Genomic DNA, 20141 nt, shown 5'->3' with positions numbered 1-20141 from the left:
CAGACTTAACTTAAATTCACAATAAAATACCGTATTTCATTAACTGATGTAATGTTAATAAACCAACATATTTTAAGTGTTAATATCTGTTTTGAACCATTGTAATGAACTGATAACCACCAAAAACTGGTGGTGATGAGAAAGTCACATGATGAACCAAAGCTCTTCACAAACAGCTTTTCTACGAGCTGAGGAGGGCAATACTTATATATAGAAGGTGCACAGAGTCATTCACACAAACACTAAATCCCATCATGGTGACACATGATACTGAAATAATGCAATAAACATTTAATTTAACAACATTCAATGTAAGATTAAACCCTAATGTACACAACTGATAAGAAAAAACTAAGAAACATGTTATTTCAACAAAAAAACATCAAAAATGAAGTGTCATGCAGTGGGAGTGGGGAGTGTCAATTTACAGTTGTTCACTGTAAATTATGCAATGACTTTTTCTTTTTCACTTACGTATTTTTGTATTTTTAACAGTATTTTACTGTAAAATTACATTCAATGTAATTACATTTATTCACTGAATATAGTATGGAAACTTACTGTTAACCAGTTAACAGGTTTTTACTGTAGCATTTTTTTTAGCATATATATATATATATATATATTTAAAAAGAATAATAAAAACTTATAAAAAAAGAATGCTGCTCTGTGTTCTATATTCAAAATGTCCAGTCTCAGAGTTATCGCATCATAGGACAGATGTCTTTTCTTTGTTAAGTTGAGTTTTAGTTATAGTATCCTAAGCAGACAACATAAAACTCAACCTTATGGCATCTTTAAGGCATAGAAACATTTATATGTGCATTTCATAATGTTCAAAAAGCTGGCATAGTTTGTCTTTTGATGAACATATCATCAGATTTGTTTAAAAGAAGCTGATGTAATGTGACATGAAGCTAAGGTTTGTGGGTAGAGCACTCACTGAGACTGCCAAGCCTAGTTTGACACGTTTTTGCTGCATGATGCTTTTGAAGACATCTGCTTTTTTAGTTTGTCTTTCTTTTTTATTCTGTTTTTATTTTTTTGTATTTTTTTTTAACAAGTGGCTTTCCTCGAATTTCTGCATCCTTTACACACATGTAGATTTATATAATTTGTATCTTATTTTTTTGGTAAAATTACTGTTTTGTAGCTCCCTCCCTATTCTTATTTCAAAGAACTTGGAGTGGAAAGTAAAACAGAGACATCAGAAGATTTGAGAAGATTTGTGTGTATGTATGCATTGTAGCAGGGGGACGAAAAATCATGAATAGCCAAGTTAACTCACTGGTTTTCATTTGCAGACTTTATGAAACATGCACACATTTACACCCACCTACATTAAACACATTCACATTCAGAATTGTCACATTATATCCATTGTTGTAGGCTTCACATGTGAGTATTTAGATTAGAAAATGACTTTTTTTATTCACCTGGATTCTCTCAGCTAAGAGATCAGATGGGATAAGAAGACAGGGTTACACATTCTCTGGACATGAACGATTGGTTAAACGGATATTGACACCATGGTGACAAAGAAAAGATGATGATGTTACTGCCTTCAGCCTTGGCGTTTAAATGACCTGCATGCCCTTCCTCCCCTTGCCTGTCCTCTCCTCTTCCTCTCTCTGTGCTGGCTCTCTGCATACTGTTTGTGTATGGCACTGCTCTCTTCAGGCAGTGTCCATTTTGCTGATATGTGTTGAATATTGTATGTGTGTTTATCTTTTAAAGAGTGCTCCTCGAGTCTCTCCAAGGTCCCTACACAACCTGTCCTTAGTAAAGTGCTTATTAGAAAACTGTAAATGTGCACTTTTTGGAAATCTTTTTAGCATTAGCATCTACAGCATCCCGTTCATTATATTGGCTACCGCTTCATTTGAAGCCCTCTCACAAATAAGAAGGAAATAAATGTATGAATATATACACCAAATTTTGGAAGCTTTCTCTTTTTCTCTCAGTTGAATTCCTATAGACATCAATGGAAATCGTATATTGAAACTTATGAAAATGTTAACATTACATTTCAATGGCTGGTTATTGCCCTATTAGCAGTAATTTCTAGCATCACTACTGGTTTGTATTGCTTATATTTAGGGTTAACACTGTCCTACACTAATTGTGCTACAGACTTGAATGATAAATCAGATCATGTGTTTGTTGAGAAGAGGTATGCTATTACTTTCTGAGCAGTGAGATTTATGGTTTTAGTTTGGTGAACAATAAAAATACCCCATAGCCTCATCCTAAAGCAGTGGTTCCCAAAATGGGGGGCGCGGAGTTAAAAAAAAGCAGGGCATGGCAAGGCTAAGGGACAGAGTCAGCAGATTATCCCGCTTAATATGCCAGTACTTGCCACATAAGTAAATAATAGAACACAAAATATTAATTTGAAATATTTAATTACCTCAAGATGACTCGCTGTCTGTTATCAGCTGTTGCGGTTGTTGTCGTGGAATAATAGACCAATAGATGACGCGATTGAAGATTCAGAAATGAGTTGGAGGGAGCTGTGTAAAAATACCAATAAATGGTGCACGGTTCTTCACTGGACAAGTTTGTGAAAGGACTGTCAGTGTCTAATATAAAGCGGGCAATGAATCTACTTAAAACATCACAACTAAAACAAAGCAAAGGCATATCTCGCTCTCAGATTCACCAGTACAACGGTGGGTAATGAAGAGAGACCACAGTGTGTTGTGTGCCTCAAAATATTAGCTTCTGACAGTATGAAGCCAAACAAGTTAGGACAACACTTAGGGACTTCACATCATGAACACAAAGACAAGCCCGTTGATTTTTTCCAAAAAACCTACTCAACTGTTGTGCAAAACTAAAGCAGCATCTGTGCCTTCAAATGCTCAACTCACCTCCTACAAAGTGGCCTACAGAGCAGCTCAGTGTAAGAAGCCGCACACTGTAGCTGAGGAATTAATACTTCCATCTACTATTGATACGGTTTCAACTATGATCGATAAAGCAACATCAGTAACCTAAAGGTTATTCCTTTGTCAGACAACACTATCGGGAGGCTCATTCTGACATCTGAAAAGATGTAAAGGAACAGCTTAGTGACAAGATACGAGACAACCGTTTTGCTCTGCAGATGAAGCAACTGACAGAAACAAAGACTGTTTATTGATAACATGTCAGATTCATTGATGCCGATGATTTGATAACTAAAAGAGCCACTGCAGTTGAATTGTTCATGAATCATTGACACTTACTTGAAAGAGGCTGATCTGAAATGAGAGGATTGTGTTGGGATATGCACAGATGGGGCTCAGGCAATGGCTGGGAAACGAAGAGGGCTGCAAGCATTAGTCAAGCACGTTTCACCGATTGTGCAGTGGACACACTGTATGATGCACTGGGAAGCGCTAGCATCTAAAGAGATGAGTCCCAAGCTTAAAGATGTAAGGCAAGTTATTAGCGCCACCGTAAACTAAATCAAAACAAGACCGGTCAATTTTTCCACTGTGTGAGGAAAGGGGATCTGATCACCCAGCAGTTTTGTTTCACAGCGAGTCCCGTTGGCTGTCACATGGGAAGGTTTTATCCAGGGTGTTTGAACTGAGATCAAAACCTTCTTGGAGGAAGAGAGAAATGAACTTGCCCGTAAGTTCAACAATAACAATTTTCTCATGAAACTTGCATACTTCAGCGACATGTTTCAGAAACTCAATGAACTAAATCTGCAGCCAACACACACCTTCCATAGCTGGCAGATGAAATCACATCAATCACAAGAAAACTAGAAAGGGGGGAATGTAGACTCATTTGAGAGCTTGAAATCATTCATTGAGGTCAACAAGCTGCATAACAAAAACATTTCCAGAGCTATTTCCCAGTGCAGGATCCTCCAAAATATGACTGGATTCGAGACCCCTTCAAAGTAACACCAGCTGCTGACTTGAGCACAGCAGAAGAGGAACAGTTCATAAATGTCACCTCTAATGAGACTTCAGTTTAAGTCCAATACATTAGCTGCATTTTGGAATGGAGTGGAAAAGGACTACCCACTGCTAGGCAGGAGAGCCCTGGCCGTACTCCTTCCTTTTGCCACATCATACATATGTGACGTTTTTCTGCAGATGCTTCAAGACAAAATACAGATCGAAGCTGGACGTTGAAAATGAGCTAAGAGTTGCAGTCTCACGGCTGCATCCCTGAATTTGAGAAGATCTGCAGCACAAAACAAGCACTGAAAAGACTGTTTGACTATTAAGCATAAGTCTAATTTCTATAATTCAAAAATGTTCATTTTTGTGCAGAGGCAAGTTTGAAAATCTGTTGAAAGCATTTTTTGAAGTTGTAATTACTGTGTTATTACAATGTTTCAAATAAATCCTATAGGATTTTGCAAGCAAGGTCATGTCTGAGAGTGTCTTTATGTAGGTGGGGGGCTTGAAAATATTTTTCTGTACAAAAGGGGGACCCAGGAGAAAAAGTTTGGGAATCACTGCCCTAAAGGAATGGTTGAGCCATATTTACAGATGGAACTAGAATGTCATAAAGTCTTGCAACAACCACCCAGAACCCCTTAGCAATGCACTGGTAACCACCTAGAACGTTGTATTTGTGACCCTGGACCACAAAACCAGTCATAAGTGTCCATTTTTCGAAATTGAGATTTATAGATCATCTGAAAGCTGAACAAATAAGCTTTCCATTGATGTATGGTTTGTTATGATAGGACAATATTTGGCCAAGATACAACTATTTGAAAATCTGGAATCTGAGGGTGCAAAAAAATCAAAATATTGAGAAAATCGCCTTTAAAGTTGTCCAAATGAAGTTCTTAGCAATGCATATTACTAATCAAAAATTAAGTTTGAATATATTTACGGTAGGAAATGTACAAAATATTTTCATGGAACATGATCTTTACTTAATATCTTAATGATTTTTGGCATAAAAGAAAAATGTATCATTTTGACCCATACAATGTATTTTTGGCTATTGCTACAAATATATCCCAGCGACTTAAGACTGGTTTTGTGGTCCAGGGTCACATTTGTGCTTAAAAATTTAGCACATAAGCACGAAAGCACCACTCACATTTTCTCTAGAAAAAAGTAAAAATTCAGTTGCTCATGTGTGTTGATGTCAGTTTCTGATTTATTATTTGTAACATTTTTGCAGAAATTGCAGTGGGGATTGAGGAGGGACTTCCCTAAAAGATTTTGTATAATTCTCCTTTCTTCTCCAAGACTTTATAAAATGTGATCCTTGTGTTGCTGTTGTTAATATTACAAACAACATTACACAGGATTGACATATCAATTGTTTTTCGGGTTATATAATGAACTGGTATAATTTGTTTGTATTATAGTGACTTAAATTATAAATCAGTGTGGTACGTATAAATCCAAATGTTTACCTGATAGCAAACTGCACATACATCTATTCACTGAGATACAGACAGATTGTGTGCAGTTGCCCTGTTGAGACGGGAGACTCTTTAAGCTGCCTGATCAGTGTAAATCATTGTTTTATATAAGTAAACCACATGATTATTTCTTATGGTATGTGTGTGTGAGAAAGTAAAGGAAACCAAATAAGTTATAGTGTGGTTGCTTAGGTATCTGATTATGGATGTAATGCTGAAGTAATTGTTTTTTCTTATTCATGTATGTTAGCATAACACAATACCGTTCAAAAGTTTGGGGACAGTAAGATTTTTATTTTTATTATTTTTTAAGACATCAATTCTTTTATTTGTCAAGGATACATTTAATTGATAAAACATGACAGTAAAGACTTGTATGTTGTTATATATTTTTTTTTCAAATAAACACTGTTCTTTTTAACCTTCTATTCATCAAAGATTCCTGAAAATTATGTATCAGTTTCCACAAAAATATTAAGAAGCCATTTTCAACACTGATAATAATAAGAAATGCTTCTTGAGCATATTAGATTGATTTCTGAAGGATCATATGACACTGAAGACTGGAGTAATGACTGCTGAAAATTCAGCCTTGTCATCACAGAAATAAATTACATTTAAAATATGTTAAAGTAGAAAACAGTTTTTTAAACTGTAATAATGGTAACACTTTATTTTAAGGTGTCCTTGTTACACATGTTACATGTACTTACGATTATAATAACAATTAATTATGCATAATTACATGCAAGTAACCCAAAGCCAAACCCTAATCCTAACCCTAACCATATAGTAAGTACATGTAGTTAATTAATATTACTCAGTACTTAAATGTATAATTACACTGAAACAAGGACACCTTAAAATCAAGTGTAACTGTAATAATATTTCACAATATTATTGCTTTTACTATAGTATAGATTAAATAAATACAGCCTTGGTGAGCATAAGAGACTTCTTTCAAAAACATTAAAAACATTTTACCGTGTTCAAACCTTTAAACGGTAGTGTATGCTGGAAAAGTGAATGCATCTCTTTTTGTAGTAGTAAAACAGCATAAAACTAAAATTTTTATTGTGGGACCCCCAAAGTAATAAAAGTATGACATGAAAGTGTGTGTATCAACAAAGTGTACTGTAGAACATGTATTATATTTGTAAATATTGTCTGTGTGTGGTGTGTGTGTGTGTGTGCTCTCGTTCTTGAAATTGCTTTGCGTGTTTGTGGATGTGTGTTCTTGCGCAGGTATGAACATTATCACTTGTGCGGCAGACTGTATATTCCTTGTTGTATTTGTCTCCTCATCTTCCCACAGGGCTGAAAACCATTGTGGGTGCTCTGATCCAGTCAGTGAAGAAGCTGTCAGATGTGATGATTCTGACTGTGTTCTGTCTGAGTGTATTTGCCCTCATCGGTCTACAGTTGTTCATGGGTAATCTTCGCCAAAAATGTGTTATCTGGCCATTCAACCAAACTGAATCCTACCTAGCCAATGGGAGCAGAGGCTTTGACTTCAATGAATACATCATGAATGACAGTAAGTATAGGCAAAGCTTTGACTTCGTAGGGTCGTTTCTAATACAGTTGCGTCAAGCAGTGCTGTCCTCAGCTTTTTAATATATTTTTTAAGATATGCTTTTATATAACAGTTTTTCCAAATACGTTTTTACATACTTTTCATTTTGGAAAATGCTAAAAATGAGTAGAAGATTTTTTTGGTGATTTTTGACTTGGTTTTCACATTTCACATCTTCTCTCTGCTCTTTTCACAGCAAACTTCTACTTTCTGCCAGGCATGCTGGATGCACTGCTGTGTGGAAACAGCTCAGACTCAGGGTGAAGAGTGAAAACATACACAGACAAACACACGATATTCCCAATACTAAATTAGCAACAATTATTTAATTTTATTTAAGTCTAAATTGTAAAGTCGAAATATTTATTTCCAAATAATAGCACACTTGATGCACTTTTCAATGACCTTTTATTGTTAAGGTATGATCTTTTAGACAAAAGCACAGAAATATTTGTTATTTGTAGTATAGTGTGTGTGTGTGTGTGTGTTTATTTGTGTGTTTGTGTAGGCGGTGTCCAGAGGGCTATACTTGCATGAAGGCTGGACGCAACCCAAACTATGGCTATACTAGCTTTGACTCCTTTGGTTGGGCTTTTCTTGCTCTCTTCCGACTCATGACACAAGACTTCTGGGAGAATCTGTACCAACTGGTGTGCATTCATTCCTCTCACTCTTGCTCTGTTTTTGATTTACTTCTGGTCCTGTTTCAGCACTATTCCATATCTTACTAGTTTATTATGATGATTTGGATGATTTTCTTGTTGTTATTTTTGTCATTTCACCTCACCACGTTGCATATTTAATATAACTATTATTACTAATAATTTAGCATTTTTCATTTTCATACCATTGAGATACTATTATAGTTTTTGTTCAATTTATATTTTATTTTTATATTTTCTGATTGTGTTTTTGTCATTTTTATCAGTATTTGTTTTATGTCTATTTTTTTATATTTTATTTTATTTCAGTTAACATTTTATTTTATGGTTTTAGTTTTAGTTAACTATAATAAAACTGGACAGAATTTACATATTTGGGTGAACTGTCCCTTTTATTATTTAATTATAATTTTATTTAGAAACAAAGTCAGGTTAATAGAGTTGACAGAATAACTGTAATTTCTTGACATTTCTTCCTCATTTTTTAAACCAGGGTGGTTTTGTCAGGTTTTATTGAACTCGCTGTCCACAATCGGAGGTAAAACTTTAGAAGTTTGGGGTGGCACTTAGGTTGGCCAACCAAATTTTGGGGGTGGCATTGGATACGCCCCTGATATTGCATACAGTAAACATACTGAATACTGCAAGAAAGTAGTATGATATTATACTGTTTCAAACATAGTAATAGGAGCTTCTTTCTCTTAGACTCTGCGAGCCGCAGGGAAGACGTACATGATCTTCTTCGTACTGGTGATCTTTGTGGGATCGTTCTACCTGGTGAATCTGATCCTGGCTGTGGTAGCCATGGCTTATGAAGAACAAAACCAGGCCACTATGGAGGAAGCAGAACAGAAGGAGGCTGAGTTTAAAGCCATGCTGGAACAGCTGAAGAAACAACAGGAGGAGGCACAGGTACACAAATACATGCATACGACAAGCTGAATTAGTCAACTTCCCTACGCTTTTTTGCTCTCATGTTCATTCTGTTTCTTGTCCTTTTGTCCCTCATGACTAGGCTAATGCCATGGCAACCTCGGCAGGTACAGTATCTGAGGATGCAGTAGAGGATGACGGAGGAGGGCATCTGTCCCGCAGTTCCTCTGAGGTGTCCAAGCTGAGCTCCAAGAGCGCCAAGGAGCGACGGAACAGAAAGAAAAAGTTGAGGAAAGAACAGGAAGAGAAGGGTGACAGTGAGAAGGTGGTAAAGTCAGAATCCGATGACGGCAGCAAGAGGAGCCGCTTCCGTTTCAGGGACAACAGGCTTGGGCGGAAGGCCTCAATCATGAACCAGGTGAAAGTGGGGTTATTTCCACAGAGGCCCACATAAACATATTTACCACATGATCTTATATATGATATATGTCTGGCAAGGCAATGATTGCTTGAATGAATTTCACAAGGAGGAAATCATTATGTTCATTCAGACATTAGTTAAGGAGCAGATCGATATAAGAGGTGTTGTTCTTTGTTGTCATCATTGAATTATTCTTTTTGTTCATTTGACCTATTTTTTGTCGTTTTATCTGTGTGTCTTTATTAAGATAAAAGTAGCACTTAAAGACCTTTTTTGTGGCTTTTATTCCATGTCTGATAGCTATGAGACTTTTATGAGCAGATATACGGGTAATGGACATGTCCTATGGTGAGACAAGCTGTACTGCATCTAAAATTATTTTAAACAACATTTTGCTAATTTTTTAATAATTGTTATGCATGCAGCTTTTATGACTTTGTTCATTTATATTCCATGGAATATTAATATTTTAAAAAATGAATTTGTCACACCAAAGGACCATTTAAAATAAACTAATTCAAACAAAAAAAAGTTTAATAATTTTTAAAATAATTATTATGCATGCAGCTTTTATGACCTTAAACTTATTTGTATTCCATGGAATATTCCCATTTTTAAAAATAAATTCGTCACACCAAAGGACCATTTAAAATGAGCTAATTCAAACAAACAAAGTGGTAAAATGTTTTGACTATTTATAGAATATAAATATATACATTTTCCTTTAAACTTACACAACAATTCTAAATGCACAACAAAACCTTAATTATTTCATTAGACATGTCAATAGATATGTGATGCACCTTCTTTGAAAATGGACCAGAAATATCATCTTTGAAATATCAAAACTCAGGATGTTCCACTGGGGCTAATACATATTTTGTTGAATAAAATGCCCTCTAGAATAAGATCCCCTCCCCCTTAAATATAAATACCACCTGCCGTCAGCAAATTACAGTTTTCTGTTTCCCATTGAATTTTGCCATGTATGTTTGTTTGATAGACAGTATTTTATTATTAGCATTAATGATTTAAAGCTAATCTCTACAACTGCGCTCTGCGATTATACTGACATGCTTCTTTTGCAATCTGTTATGTTGCAATAGCAAGCCGATATAACCTCTGGTGTTTGCTATCATGGCCCAGTTGAGCCCAGCCCAGCCCTTGATACTACTGTTCTCTGCTCTGTGCAGTCGCTACCACTTTCCGCTGAGTCATCGTCCATATCACCAGGGTGATTAGACAAAGTGCTTCAGCCTTACACTCAAAGATCAGAAGAAGAGGAAGTGCTCTTGCTCAGTGCCCATCTATCTATCGCTGTAATTATTTCCATCTCATTCATTGTCTTGCTTTGGGCAGGATTTATGATTGTACATTTCTCTTTATGTCTAAAAGCTCAGTTAAATAACTCGAAACTACATCAAACCTGGTGCTTTTGAGTTATTTAATTTGATCCCTCTGTCATCTGTTCATTTTGTCACCTTTCTCTGGTTTACAGAAGTATGCTTAGCCATTCTGAGGGCAGTAGGAACACCTGTTTAAGATCTGTGTATGTTGTTGTGTAGAGATGTGAAGTATGGCACGGGAACGCCATACTTTCACTGGTCCTATGAATTATTTAACCACTCGCTATAAATCTTTCATCTGATGAAAGCAGTAATATAGTGTGCTTAAGCAGGAAGTTATACTCCTGGGCCCCACCCTGCAAATTCTGCTCAGATCAATCTCACAACAATGGATAAAAGCACCTTATTAGGCAATCTCTGCCTTTAATTGGAAGCTGGTTTCATGACATTAGTTATTACAGTGTGACACAACATTTTACCCCTGGTAGAGTTTTTTTTGTTCTCCTTGGATTTAGCACAGAAAGCCACTTACTGTTATGGATATTTAAGTAACACTATGCAATCTCCATAGGATTTTTCCTTTGTAGCACTGTGGTCTCAACCCTTTACCAGATCAGCCCACTTCTCCTTAGTGAGTGATCTGAGTAAAATAGTCCCTGCTGAGAGCACATTTGGGCCTCTTTCTGCTGTACATAGTCTGCAGTGGTCAACCGCTCCATTAGGGAGAAGACTCTCAACCGCAGCGCAGAGAAAACGCCTGCGCTAGCAACTAGCATTCTGCATTATCAGTGAATTTCAGCAAACAGTTAGAACAATATTAGCGGTCTCAACTAGCTTCTTGGATCATCTGTGAATTTCAGATGGGAAGTGAATTTAAGCCAGAAGGGAGCATTCTGCAGTAGGATAAATGCTTCTTTTTGCAAGAGCACGTATGTACTTATGAGAACACACTAAACTTCCGTAATGTTACGTGTTTCCAAGCGAAATAAATAATTTATTGGATTGTAAAGTGTGGGTGTTACAATATACCAGAATGTATTTTATATTTAGTTATATGGAATCATATTAAGCAGTGTTATTTTAGTATTAATATTTTACTATTAAAATTATAGTATTTATAATTTTTTTAATTTGTTTTTATTTTGTTGTGTGCTTTAGTAATTTTATAAGCTTTTTAAAATTTCTGTTCAGCTTTAATTTATTTTTATTTCAGTTTTAGTAATTGCAGTACTTCAACTAAAACATTTTATTTTACTTAGTTGCCAAGGCAACATTTCCAATTAATCTAATACTTACATTTTATTTCAGCTTTATTTAATATAACTAAATATGTGATATCCGACAGCTATTTAGCAATCTCTTTAGCATTTACTCTTACATTCAGCTTTACTTCAGTGAACAAAAACTGTTTTAAATGGTGTTAGTTTTAGTTAACAATGACAGCACTACAGTTATTATGAAGATTATGAAGATAATTAAAAGGTTACAAAGACAAACATTTATTTGTAATAAGCTGAATTATTGAATTCATATAAATTGTCATAATAAAAACAAATAAATAAAAATATCAGGAATAAGACAAGATTCTTGTCATAAGACAAGAAACATGGTCTGTTTTAATTTCACTTTTTTTGTTTTAATTTTACTTGGTTCTGTTTTATGAAAGAATAGAGAACAATGGCTCTCTGAATACCAGAAGTGACCTGCAGTTAGCTGTTAGATGATTCATTTAATGACTTTGGTCAGCAGTTTTGGAGAGTCACTATTTGGTGGACAGTATGTGGAGTCGTCGACAGACCACTTAGAATGTTTATTTGTCACACTCGCTTCTTACACTCACTGAAGATTCCTCGTTCTCTTGTGTGCCGGCCTTCTTTTTTACAGTCCCTGTTGAGCATCCCTGGCTCACCCTTCATGTCCCGCCGCAGCAGTATATTCAGCTTCAAGGGCTCGGAGAACGAGTTTGCAGATGATGAGCACAGCACGGTCGAGGAGAGCGAAGACCGCCGCGGCTCCCTCTTTGTCCCGTACAGGCGCAGCAGCTATAGCGGCTACAGCCAGGGTTCCTCACGCATTAACCCACTGGCACCCCACCCAGGCTGCAAGAAAAACAGCACGGTGGACTGCAACGGCGTGGTGTCTCTGATCGGGACTGGGCCTGGCCGGCTACTGCCTGAGGTGAAAATAGATAAGGCAGCTTCAGATGACAGTGTAAGGACGTCCACAGGGGGCAGGTTCAGAGTATAGGCATGACAAGAGTGGCCGATTATGATTCCAGTTCAGATTTGTCCTCTCTTTCCCTTTTCGTTTACCCCATTTTGACTCTGTCCTTCTAAGTCTCTGAGTTTCTAGTCTGTCTGTTTTCTCTCAACTCCTCAACTACCTTTCTTGTCTCTATTTTAATGTTTTTATGCAAGTCTTGATCAGCAAACCTACCAGTCCCACTCCCTGCCAGTGCTCTCCTTCTGTGAATGGCATGGCCAATCAAAAAAAGAAACTGGGAGAGTTTTCGAGGGGTCCCTTTTCACACATTAATGCCCATGCTGTAACCCCTCCCCTTTCAACCTAATTTACCTAATAATTACATTGCCACATTAAATAAGATACTTATAATATTCTTCAGGTCAAACTAACCCATTCCTTCACGTCAACCACAATCTCAAATTTATCATTTTATTTATTTATTTTACATAATAGAAATTTTCCACCTCGATTTATTTATTTATTTATTTTCAGAATTTCAGGACCACTCTGTTCCCTCCAAAAAAGTGTGATGCAAGAAAAACCTATCCTAACCTTTCCAATAACAGCATTCTGCCTCATTCTAGTTAGCATGGTGGATTGACATCCTTATACTCTCTTTGCCTTCTCCTCCTGTGTGGGAAGCATGATTTGGTGCCCAGATATCACCCAACTTCATAGCATGCTGTAACTAAACTAAACTAAACATGCTACTGTCACCAAGTAACTGCATTTTAAAATCTAGATGATCTTTGAAACTGAAAGGAACAGTAAAGATAAACAGATAAACATTGTCTTGACCAACACCCACAATACAAAGTGAATTGATATTCAAGAGACTTTTCTAATGGCAGTGAAAACTGGGCCTTAAGCAATGTGTGAATTTTCTTCTTGCATGATAATATTCTCTGGAGAACAAGTAGGCAACCTTTTGAGCAGCTAGTAGTGATGAATGAATATTCTTGTAACTGTAGTAAATAAATAGGTGTCTTTCATTCACAATCTCAGATGTAGAGTTAAATGAATAAATCACCAAAAATGAAAAAAAAAAAAAAAAAAAAAAAACTCCAGCTCCTGTCAAACTCAAAAAAGAAAAAACAACAACAAAAACAATAACAGCATACAGGTTTAGAACTACACAAGGGTGAGAAAACAATAACTGTGATTTAATGGATTAAGGATAAGGATTTTTAAAAATATTTTTACTCTCAGTTTCTACCTGATAAAATTGTTAAAGCTTGGCCTAACTAGAAAAATGTATATTCATAAAATGCCTATAGAGCTATAAGATTTTATTAGATTACATTACTTTTCCAGGTCTAGAAATCACACTTATAATTAGACTACCTCATATATGGAGGTTTTTCAAGACCTGGTTCTTGAAAGGAAAAAAAGCAGTTGTTGATCAGGTCAATTAAAATAAGAATTATCTTGTTTGTTGTTTGTCTTATTTTAAATAATGTTAGTCATCTTGAGGTCTTCCTGGTTGAGAACCACTACTCTAAGGCTTCAATTATTTATATAATTTATATATATTCATATATACTTCATCTAGTGTTTAAAAGCTTAGAAGAGTTGAAGTCAAAGATGGAAATCTGCATTTATTTTAACTGAATGTTATGACTTCAGATTGCTACAGTCGGGTGTCTGTAAGAGAATTTGTTATGGTAGGTCCAAATGCCATTGTCTTGCAAAAATCAAATTGTATTTGAGTAAAGCCAGTTTGAAAAGAGTTTAGGTACAATACTTTACAGTGTATTTTAGAGAGAGAGAATCCACATAGGAATGTATCAGAGAATTCAGCTGTGTCTAAATGCAACAATAAAAGTTATGTATGAGTTGCAGGTTAATTCGGGCTTGTGTTTTTGTCAGCATGCGCATGTGTGTTGGCATGGGTTAAAATGTTTCTTGAAACAAATCCCATCTCTGATTGTTTTTTTTGTCTTTCTCCACCTTATGTCACTCTTGTCCACAGACCACAGAGGTGGAGGGTAAGAGAAAAAGGAATTTAAAAAAATTTGGGGGGGGAAAAAAAAAAAAAAAAAAAAAAAAAAAAAAAAAAAAAAAAAAAAAAACTCCAGCTCCTGTCAAACTCAAAAAAGAAAAAACAACAACAAAAACAATAACAGCATACAGGTTTAGAACTACACAAGGGTGAGAAAACAATAACTGTGATTTAATGGATTAAGGATAAGGATTTTTAAAAATATTTTTACTCTCAGTTTCTACCTGATAAAATTGTTAAAGCTTGGCCTAACTAGAAAAATGTATATTCATAAAACGCCTATAGAGCTATAAGATTTTATTAAATTACATTGCTTTTCCAGGTCTAGAAATCACACTTATAATTAGACTACCTCATATATGGAGGTTTTTCAAGACCTGGTTCTTGAAAGGAAAAAAAGCAGTTGTTGATCAGGTCAATTAAAATAAGAATTATCTTGTTTGTTGTTTGTCTTATTTTAAATAATGTTAGTCATCTTGAGGTCTTCCTGGTTGAGAACCACTACTCTAAGGCTTCAATTATTTATATAATTTATATATATTCATATATACTTCATCTAGTGTTTAAAAGCTTAGAAGAGTTGAAGTCAAAGATGGAAATCTGCATTTATTTTAACTGAATGTTATGACTTCAGATTGCTACAGTCGGGTGTCTGTAAGAGAATTTGTTATGGTAGGTCCAAATGCCATTGTCTTGCAAAAATCAAATTGTATTTGAGTAAAGCCAGTTTGAAAAGAGTTTAGGTACAATACTTTACAGTGTATTTTAGAGAGAGAGAATCCACATAGGAATGTATCAGAGAATTCAGCTGTGTCTAAATGCAACAATAAAAGTTATGTATGAGTTGCAGGTTAATTCGGGCTTGTGTTTTTGTCAGCATGCGCATGTGTGTTGGCATGGGTTAAAATGTTTCTTGAAACAAATCCCATCTCTGATTGTTTTTTTTGTCTTTCTCCACCTTATGTCACTCTTGTCCACAGACCACAGAGGTGGAGGGTAAGAGAAAACACTCAGGTTCTCTTATGGTGTCAGTGGACCAGCTCAATACTTCCTTTAGCCGGAAAGAGCGAGCCAACAGTGCAATGACTGTTGTCACCAACACGCTGGTGGAAGGTATTGTGTAACATCTGCCTGTCTGTATTAATGTTGCCAAAACATAGTAAAACAGTAGTAAGATATAATCAGTTATAATAAAATCATTTTATAGTTCCATATAGATTCATATTACATATTTTCTTACTCATAATATAGGCCTCAACATATTCCTCTTTTCCTTATTATTTTTGTCATCACAGAGCTGGAGGATTCTCAGAGAAAATGTCCACCCTGCTGGTATAAATTTGCCAACACATTCTTAATATGGGAGTGCTTTCCACTTTGGATAAAGATAAAAGAGATAGTGAACCTCATAGTGATGGATCCATTTGTAGACCTAGCTATCACTATATGTATTGTGCTGAACACAGTCTTCATGGCTATGGAGCATTATCCCATGACACCACACTTTGAGGAGGTGCTTTCTGTTGGAAACCTGGTAAGACTGTGTGTGTTTTTTCATTTTCTTTTATAGTTAGTTCTTTTTTTATAAAAATTACCAATGCACAACTGAACTGATTGCAAAAAAGAAATGGCTTTCTAACTGCTAGGATCTCTGTAATTTTGTTTCACCAATTATGGTTCTGGACTTTATACTAACATCTGTTTACTTGCATAAAGAAAATCTGATCAAATGTAATTAATTATGCACAACGAGTGGCACATTATTTTTAATGTTTTTATTTAATTTGAGGTATATTTTGCAATTTTATTTTTAATGTTCTGTTTCTGTGGTATTAATGGTAGAAAGGTCTAAATGTACTTTTTCCTAAGTTGATACAAAACACAAATATTCCTTTTAGAAATAATATCCAAAAGGCTCCTTTATTTGCCATGACAGTGTGATTTCGAATATAATTATTTGAGACTTTTCTCAGCAAATGTTTATATATATATATATATGTTTGATTGATTAGCATATCATGTAATTAATTTAATTGCATTTTTTAATCAATTGACAGCCCTAAATTCAGTCGTTTCCTTTTTCAGTCCTAACCATCTCCCCATTTCCATAATGAGCAGTAATACTGGACACTGTGCCACATTTCCATTTTAAGTTATGTCTCTGGCAGTGCAGCACTGATGTCTACTCCTCAGTATGTGATGGACCTACAATGAAAATGCAGCCTGCATTAAACCAGTCTTTTACCATTGTTCTAGTTTCTTCTATCTTCCACTACCCATCCATTGCTTCTTGTTTCCAATTTAGTGATCTCACAGTATTCATGCAACAGGCACAATCAATGTTTGTTGTTGAGGTTATCTTAATGACATTTTTCTTTGTTTTCTTTTTATCTCAGGTGTTCACAGGTATCTTCACAGCTGAGATGTTTGCCAAGCTGATAGCCATGGATCCATACTACTACTTCCAGGAGGGCTGGAATATCTTTGAGAACCTCATAGTGATGGATCCATTTGTAGACCTAGCTATCACTATATGTATTGTGCTGAACACAGTCTTCATGGCTATGGAGCATTATCCCATGACACCACACTTTGAGGAGGTGCTTTCTGTTGGAAACCTGGTAAGACTGTGTGTGTTTTTTCATTTTCTTTTATAGTTAGTTCTTTTTTTATAAAAATTACCAATGCACAACTGAACTGATTGCAAAAAAGAAATGGCTTTCTAACTGCTAGGATCTCTGTAATTTTGTTTCACCAATTATGGTTCTGGACTTTATACTAACATCTGTTTACTTGCATAAAGAAAATCTGATCAAATGTAATTAATTATGCACAACGAGTGGCACATTATTTTTAATGTTTTTATTTAATTTGAGGTATATTTTGCAATTTTATTTTTAATGTTCTGTTTCTGTGGTATTAATGGTAGAAAGGTCTAAATGTACTTTTTCCTAAGTTGATACAAAACACAAATATTCCTTTTAGAAATAATATCCAAAAGGCTCCTTTATTTGCCATGACAGTGTGATTTCGAATATAATTATTTGAGACTTTTCTCAGCAAATGTTTATATATATATATATATGTTTGATTGATTAGCATATCATGTAATTAATTTAATTGCATTTTTTAATCAATTGACAGCCCTAAATTCAGTCGTTTCCTTTTTCAGTCCTAACCATCTCCCCATTTCCATAATGAGCAGTAATACTGGACACTGTGCCACATTTCCATTTTAAGTTATGTCTCTGGCAGTGCAGCACTGATGTCTACTCCTCAGTATGTGATGGACCTACAATGAAAATGCAGCCTGCATTAAACCAGTCTTTTACCATTGTTCTAGTTTCTTCTATCTTCCACTACCCATCCATTGCTTCTTGTTTCCAATTTAGTGATCTCACAGTATTCATGCAACAGGCACAATCAATGTTTGTTGTTGAGGTTATCTTAATGACATTTTTCTTTGTTTTCTTTTTATCTCAGGTGTTCACAGGTATCTTCACAGCTGAGATGTTTGCCAAGCTGATAGCCATGGATCCATACTACTACTTCCAGGAGGGCTGGAATATCTTTGATGGCTTCATTGTGAGCCTGAGTTTGGTGGAGCTGGGGCTGGCTGATGTAGAGGGGCTGTCTGTGCTCAGATCCTTCAGATTGGTGCGTTATGAGTGAAGACATGTCCATGCACGTTTTTATACGATAGATAGTAATACATTTTATTAGAGATGTGAGCATCACTCATGCATTCTCCCTTCTTATACCAACACTAAACTTTTAAACGGTAGAGTAAAATGTCCCTTATTTTCTGATTCCGAACCTTTGTGAATCCCAAACTTCTCTCTCATGCAGCTGAGGGTGTTTAAGCTGGCTAAATCATGGCCCACTCTGAACATGCTGATCAAGATCATTGGTAACTCTGTGGGAGCTTTGGGAAACCTGACCCTGGTGCTGGCCATCATCGTCTTCATCTTTGCTGTGGTGGGCATGCAGCTGTTTGGGAAGAGCTATAAAGACTGTGTGTGTAAGATCGCCGTGAGCTGCGAGCTGCCCCGCTGGCATATGAATGACTTTTTTCACTCCTTCCTTATTGTGTTCCGGGTGCTGTGTGGAGAGTGGATCGAAACCATGTGGGACTGTATGGAGGTGGCTGGACAAACAATGTGTCTCACCGTATTCATGATGGTGATGGTCATTGGAAACCTGGTGGTGAGTTTTAGAGTTCTTCTCTGCTCAGTTACTTTCCCATGTTGCAGTTCTTCCCACTTTTTTTGTCACTATTTCCTTCCTCACTGTAAGAAATGTCCTGCAAGGCTGTAAGGTATCCCACCTGTCATTTTGTGCTTCAAAAGGATGTTTGAACCAAAAAATGACAAATGGGACAGCCTATGGTCTTGTGGACTGCAAGTCTTCATCATATGTAAAAGCTAAAGCGGTGATCTTCTCTTGATCAGGTGCTGAACCTATTCTTGGCCTTGCTGCTCAGCTCCTTCAGTGCTGATAATCTGGCAGCCACAGATGATGACGGTGAGCTGAACAACCTGCAGATTTCAGTGATCCGCATTAAGAAGGGTATCGCTTGGTTCAAATTTCACGTACGTCTCCTGGTGGCCCACATTCTGAAGAAGAAACCTTTGGAAGACGAAGACAAACCTCTTGATGACATGTATGACAAAAAACTCAACATCATAGGTAACCACACCGGTGTTGACATCAAATATGGCGATCTGAACTACCCCAAGAATGGTAATGGCACCACAAGCGGCATTGGAAGCAGCGTAGGAAAGTACATGATTGATGAGGAGCCCATGTCCTTTATACACAACCCCAACCTAACTGTACGGGTTCCCATCGCTGTGGGAGAGTCGGACTTTGAGAACCTCAACACAGAGGACTTCAGCAGTGAGTCGGATGTGGAAAACAGCAAAGATGTGAGTATTACTAAAGTCCCTTTTAAAGGGGTCATCGGATGCTACATGCACTTTTACAAGTTGTTTGAACTGAAATGTGTGTTGGCAGTGTGTGTACACAACCACCATATAATGATAAAAATCCACCCAGTGTTTTTTTTTTAAATCTACTAAAATCTTTACCCCTTTCTCAAATCGAGCCGATCTCAGATGCCTGTCTCACAAAAACAGGCCCCTCTCACGATAGTTTGATTGACAGTAGCATTTCAGCACAGACTGGACTGGCGTCTTACCTTAGACCTGCCCTGAGTGAGCTGTCATCAGTCCGCCATTGTTTCACCGCCGGAGCAGATGTAGACAAGAATGTCTCCTAAGCGATTGAGGTGTTCTGTTGTTGGATGTAATAATGAACATAGCAGTCGTCATTTACTCCTGACATCTGAGCCGCTGAAGATGCAGTGGATTACGTTTGTTTCTGAAGGGAATGCGCCCCCGATCTACCTAAATGCGTCTATGTTCGCGCAAATCATTCGTGATCCAGCTTCACCTACAGAAGAAGTGAGTATAAGGTTTTTTAATGAATCTTTGCAAATCGCCTTTCCTAATAATGTGCTAATTAGCAAGTTTCACGATGAATGCGCCTAAAGTAAACAGTCCCTCAGAGAGCAGCTCGGAAGAGAGGGGCGGGGTCAGCAGAGCTCATTTGAATTTAAAG

At 36.4% G+C, this 20141-nt stretch overlaps 1 protein-coding gene across 1 annotated transcript in view; it reads left to right on the top strand.

The window, feature by feature from the left end:
* LOC107667357 (sodium channel protein type 8 subunit alpha-like) overlaps nucleotides 1-20141 on the top strand; it is a 76133-nt gene that overhangs the window by 39782 nt on the left and 16210 nt on the right. The window contains exons 7-17 of the mRNA XM_016458986.1: nucleotides 6711-6932; nucleotides 7168-7231; nucleotides 7480-7621; nucleotides 8339-8545; nucleotides 8649-8924; nucleotides 12158-12451; nucleotides 15500-15632; nucleotides 15815-16053; nucleotides 18003-18176; nucleotides 18369-18725; nucleotides 18971-19447. Of these exons, the coding sequence (XP_016314472.1) occupies nucleotides 6711-6932; nucleotides 7168-7231; nucleotides 7480-7621; nucleotides 8339-8545; nucleotides 8649-8924; nucleotides 12158-12451; nucleotides 15500-15632; nucleotides 15815-16053; nucleotides 18003-18176; nucleotides 18369-18725; nucleotides 18971-19447 (2585 nt within the window). The remainder of the gene's footprint in view (nucleotides 1-6710; nucleotides 6933-7167; nucleotides 7232-7479; nucleotides 7622-8338; nucleotides 8546-8648; nucleotides 8925-12157; nucleotides 12452-15499; nucleotides 15633-15814; nucleotides 16054-18002; nucleotides 18177-18368; nucleotides 18726-18970; nucleotides 19448-20141) is intronic.

This window comes from Sinocyclocheilus anshuiensis, unplaced genomic scaffold (assembly GCF_001515605.1).
Source record: "Sinocyclocheilus anshuiensis isolate Anshui unplaced genomic scaffold, SAMN03320099.WGS_v1.1 scaffold964, whole genome shotgun sequence".
NCBI lineage: Eukaryota > Metazoa > Chordata > Actinopteri > Cypriniformes > Cyprinidae > Sinocyclocheilus > Sinocyclocheilus anshuiensis.
Note: the sequence above shows the minus strand (reverse complement) of the source record. Positions and strands in the feature narration are given on the sequence as shown.